Source organism: Urtica dioica, chromosome 2, assembly GCF_054948205.1.
Source record: "Urtica dioica subsp. dioica isolate 48M chromosome 2, U.dioica_male_clone48M_v1_H2, whole genome shotgun sequence".
Lineage (NCBI taxonomy): Eukaryota > Viridiplantae > Streptophyta > Magnoliopsida > Rosales > Urticaceae > Urtica > Urtica dioica.
The window spans coordinates 6,317,886-6,322,364 of NC_142757.1; the positions used below are offsets into that span (position 1 = coordinate 6,317,886).

Below are 4,479 nucleotides of genomic sequence, written 5' to 3' on the forward strand. Positions count from 1 at the left end.
ACGAGTTTCACTCGGCCGTAAACTCGGGGGGCTAATGTTATCGGCCCGACCCCGATCGCGGCCGAATGGAGGCGAAGTGACGTCGAACGCGTCTCGGCAGCTCGCCCCGGCCATTGGCCGGCCCTCGGGCCAGCCTCGGCCAATGGCCGGCCCAAACATCCTCGTCCATTGGCCGGCCCAGAGGCCAGCCTCGGCCAATGGCCGACCCAAGCTACTCCCGGCCATTGGCCGGCCCTAGGGCCAGCCTCGGCCAATGGCTGGTCCAAACAGCCTCGGCCATTGGCCGGCCCAGAAGCCAGCCTCGGCCAATGGCCGACTCAAGCTACTCCCGGCCATTGGCCGGCCCTATGGCCAGCCTCGGCCAATGGCCGGCCCAAACAGCCTCGGCCATTGGCCGGCCCAGAGGCCAGCCTCGGCCAATGGCCGACTCAAGCTACTCCCGGCCATTGGCCGGCCCTAGGGCCAGCCTCGGCCAATGGCCGGCCCAAACAGCCTCGGCCATTGGCCGGCCCAGAGGCCAGCCTCGGCCAATGGCCGACCCAAGCTATCCCCGGCCATTGGCCGGCCTTAGGGCGAGCCTCGGCCAATGGCCGGCCCAAATAGCCTCGGCCATTGGCCAGCCCAAGAGCCAACCTCGGCCAATGGCCGGGCCAAGACTATCCTCGGCCAAGGGGTTGCCCATAACGCCCCTTGGTCGCCTATAAATACAGGGGCCGCTCCCCTAGTCCAGGTAATCCGAATTTGAGTACTGAAACGCTGTCGAACTCCTACCTCGCTCGTTTCTCTCTAGTCTCGACCCCTAAACACTAAACCCTCTACAAACCACCTCAATCCTACTAATGTTGAGCATCGGAGAGGTAAATAGAGGCAACCCCTCTGTTTCCCCTTTGTAGTTCACACCTTTTTTGCTTGCTTTTCAGGTGCCTGGACGAGACAGATACCACAGACAGCTAAGGGAGGACTTGGGATACCAAGTCCGACACGCTCGAGTCGAGACGAGACCACTTGGTCCGGCCTTGGGTCTGGCCGTCTACGACTCCTAAATCGTTGTCCGAAAAACTGCGACAACAGAGACTAAAGCGATCGACAATATAATAATAATAATATTAAAAGACATCGGAACATACCTCTGGGCGACGGGCTTCTCCGGTGGGCCGACGGTAGACTTTGAGTTTACCACGCGACTTACACTCGATGATAAACTCGGGTGGCTAATGTTACCGGTCCATCTCGACCTGGTAGAGCAGTAACGGCTGCGATTGCGACCACCCCGGGACTCCCCCGGCGCACGGCCGACCCAAGGCCGGCCTCCGGCTCCACGGCCGACCCAGAGCCGGCCTTCGGCTCCATGGACGACCCAGGGTCGGCCTCCGGCTCCATGGGCGACCCAGGGCCGGCCTCCAGCTCTATGGCCGACCTCCGGCCTCATGTGCTCGGCCTCCAGCTCATGGCCGACCTCCGGCCTCATGAGCTTGGCCTCCAGCTCATGGCCGACCTCCGGCCTCATGAGCTCGGCCTCCAGCTCATGGCCGACCTCCGGCCTCAAGAGCTCGGCCTCCAGCTCCATGGCCGACCTCCGGCCTCCTGAGCTCGGCCTCCAGCTCCATGGCCGACCTCTAGCCTCATGAGCTCGGCCTCCAGCTCATGGCCGACCTCCGGCCTCATGAGCTCGGCCTCCAGCTCCATGGCCAACCTCCGGCCTCATGAGCTCGGCCTCTAGCTCATGGCCGACCTCCAGCCTCATGAGCTCGGCCTCTAGCTCCATGGCCAACCCAGAGCCGGCCTCCAGCTCCGTGGACGACCCAGGGTCAGCCTCCGACTCCATGGCCGACCCAGGGGCGGCCTTCGGCTCCATGGACGACCCAGGGTCTGCCTCCGGCTCCATGGCCGACCCAGAGCCGGCCTTCCGCTCCATGGACAACCCAGGGTCGGCCTCCGGCTCCATGGCCGATCCAGGGCCGGCCTTTGGCTCCATGGACGACTAAGGGTCAGCCTCCGGCTCCATGGCCGACCAAGGGCCGGCCTTCAGTTCCATGGATGACCCAGGGCCGGCCTCCTGCTCCATGGCCGACCCAGGGCCGGCCTTCGGCTCCATGGCCGACCCAGAGCCGGCCTCCGTCTCCACGGCCGACCCAGGGCCGGCCTTCCACCAAGGGGAAGCCCAAAATGCCCCTCGGTCGCCTATAAATGCCAGGGTCCCGCCCCCGGTCCAGGTAATCCATTCTTGAGTATTGAAACGCTGTCGAACTCGTACCTCGCTCGTTTCTCTCAAGTCTCATCCTCTAAATACTTAAACCGTCTTTATCCACCTCAATCCTACTAATGTTGAGCGTCGGAGAGGTAAACAGAGGCAACCCCTCTGTTTCCCCTTTGTAGTTCACACCTCTCTGCTTACTTTTCAGGTGCTGGACAAGATAGACACTACCTACAACTAAGGGACGACTTGGGATACCAAGTCCGACACGCTCGAGTCAAGACGAGACCACTTGGTCCGGCCTTGGGTCTAACCGCCTTTGACTCCTAAATTGTTGTCCGAAAAACTGCGACAACATGGGCTATGGGGTTTCTTACTTGGTCATGAAGATGGGAACTGGGTCATGAAGATGCATCAGATCTTCAACTACATGCAGTTGTTCGATACCGAGAGAGTGGCTTGTGCTGTGAATCATCTGGAGGATGAGGCTAGGGGCTGGTGGGACGTGATGACGTCGTCTGAGGATGTCCACTCGATGACGTGGATCTATTTCCTCAATCTGTTCCACGGGAAGTACCTGACTGAAGCTAACATGTCGAACAAGGTACGCGAGTTTATGAGCCTATGCCAAGATTCAATGTCAGTTTCAAAGTATACGACAAAGTTTGACACGTTAGCAAGGTTCACTCCTTCCCTAGTCCCTATTGATCAGGCTAGGAAGATGAAGTACATGTATGAGCTCAACGTGGATATCGTGAGCCAAGTGGGTAGCAGCGATGATGGACCTCGCTCTTACACCAACGTTGTGCAAAGAGCTTTGCGGATTGCTGGTTGGCGCGATGATGATCGGACTCCTGCGCCAAAACCAACTATTGCAACACCTTCTGAAGCTGCTGGCCCAAAGCAGAGCGAATCAAGGAAAAGATTTAGATCCCAATCAAGATGGAATAATCTGCAACAGCGAGGAGACAGAATGAGGTCCCAGCAAGGTTCAAGTAACCGACCTTAGGGAAGTTCTAGGAACCGATCACAGTCGGTGAACTAGAACAGAGGACGTGGACGTGGAGATAGCAGATGGTCAAGGCCGACCAATAAGAGGCCTAGGACGTCATTGTGGCAGATCGCACAAAGGAAAGTGTTATGCTCGTGCGCTAGTGTGTTTTAGATGCGGGAAAGAGGGTCATCTGTCTCGGGTATGTGAGAATCCAGAAAGTAAAGACCCCTGCACCCAAAGAGCAACCGAAAGCCAATGCATAGTTTTCTCCATCCGTGAAAATGAAGTGCGAGCAGGGTCGTCCACCGCTGTCACAGGTCAGATTTTCGTGGATTCCTTCTTTGCATACGCATTGATAGATTCGGGAGCCACGCATCCATTCATCGCATCTAGAAAGTCTGATCAGTTAGGTGAACATCAGAAGGAATTCTCGTACCCGTTCGTTATGGCTACACCTTCTGGAGAAACGTATTTGTCATTATACTGGTATAGAGATGTGCCTATCCGAGTTCATGATCGGATAATGAAAGTAGACTTGATTGAATTGGAAATGGTGGTCTATGACGAAATCCTCGGAATGGATGGGTTGAGTACCAATCATGCGATCATAGACTACCCAAAGAACTTAGTTCTGTTCCAGAACCCAGGACTTGGACCGCTGCAGTTCCAAGGTTCCTCTCTAAAATCGAGTTTTTCGATCGTCTCAGCGCTGAAGGCCGTAAGGATGATGCATCAGGGATGCGCTGGTTACCTTGCAAGCGTGGTAGACGTCACAAAGATGGTCAAGCCGCAGCCGCAGCCATAGGAGATTCCAGTTGGTAGACATTTCCTTGATATTTTTCCAGAAGACCTTCCAGGTGTACCTCCTGATCGAGAAGTTGAGTTCAACATAGAACTCATTTCAGGCACATCTCCGATATCGAAAGCTCCATATCGTATGGCTCTAGTAGAATTGAAAGAACTCAAGATGTAGCTATGAGAGTTGCTTGACAAAGGGTTCAGTCTTTTCGGAGGGCCAGTCTTGTTCGTTAAGAAAGCAGATGGTTCTCTACAGCTCTGTATTGACTACCGTGGATTGAACTAAGTGACGATCAAGAACAAGTATCCGTTGCCGCGGATCGACGATCTTTTTGATTAACTATCAGGAGCGACAATGTTCTCGAAGATTGACTTGCGTTCGAGATACCATCCAGCTGAAGGTTTGAGATGAAGACATCCCAAAAACTGCTTTTCGTACCCGATATGCTCATTATGAGTTCTTAATTATGTCGTTCGTTTAACTAACGCGCCA

General features: G+C 55.7%; 1 protein-coding gene across 1 annotated transcript; it reads left to right on the forward strand.

Moving 5' to 3' along the window:
* Nucleotides 1–2,603: 2,603 nt before the first annotated feature.
* On the forward strand, nucleotides 2,604–3,993 carry LOC149404030 (uncharacterized). The gene is made up of 2 exons (XM_089604129.1): nucleotides 2,604–3,183; nucleotides 3,485–3,993. The coding sequence occupies exons 1-2, from the start codon at nucleotides 2,604–2,606 to the stop codon at nucleotides 3,991–3,993; spliced, it is 1,089 nt and encodes a 362-aa protein (XP_089460255.1).
* The last annotated feature ends 486 nt before the right edge of the window (nucleotides 3,994–4,479 follow it).

What these genes read in the sequence shown, in the direction of transcription:
- LOC149404030 (XM_089604129.1), top strand. Translation starts at nt 2,604, where the DNA reads ATGCATCAGATCTTCAACTACATGCAGTTGTTCGATACCGAGAGAGTG. An exon ending in CAGAATGAGGTCCCAGCAAG is followed by an intron (nt 3,184 to 3,484) that starts GTTCAAGTAACC and finishes AAGTGCGAGCAG; the next exon opens with GGTCGTCCACCGCTGTCACA.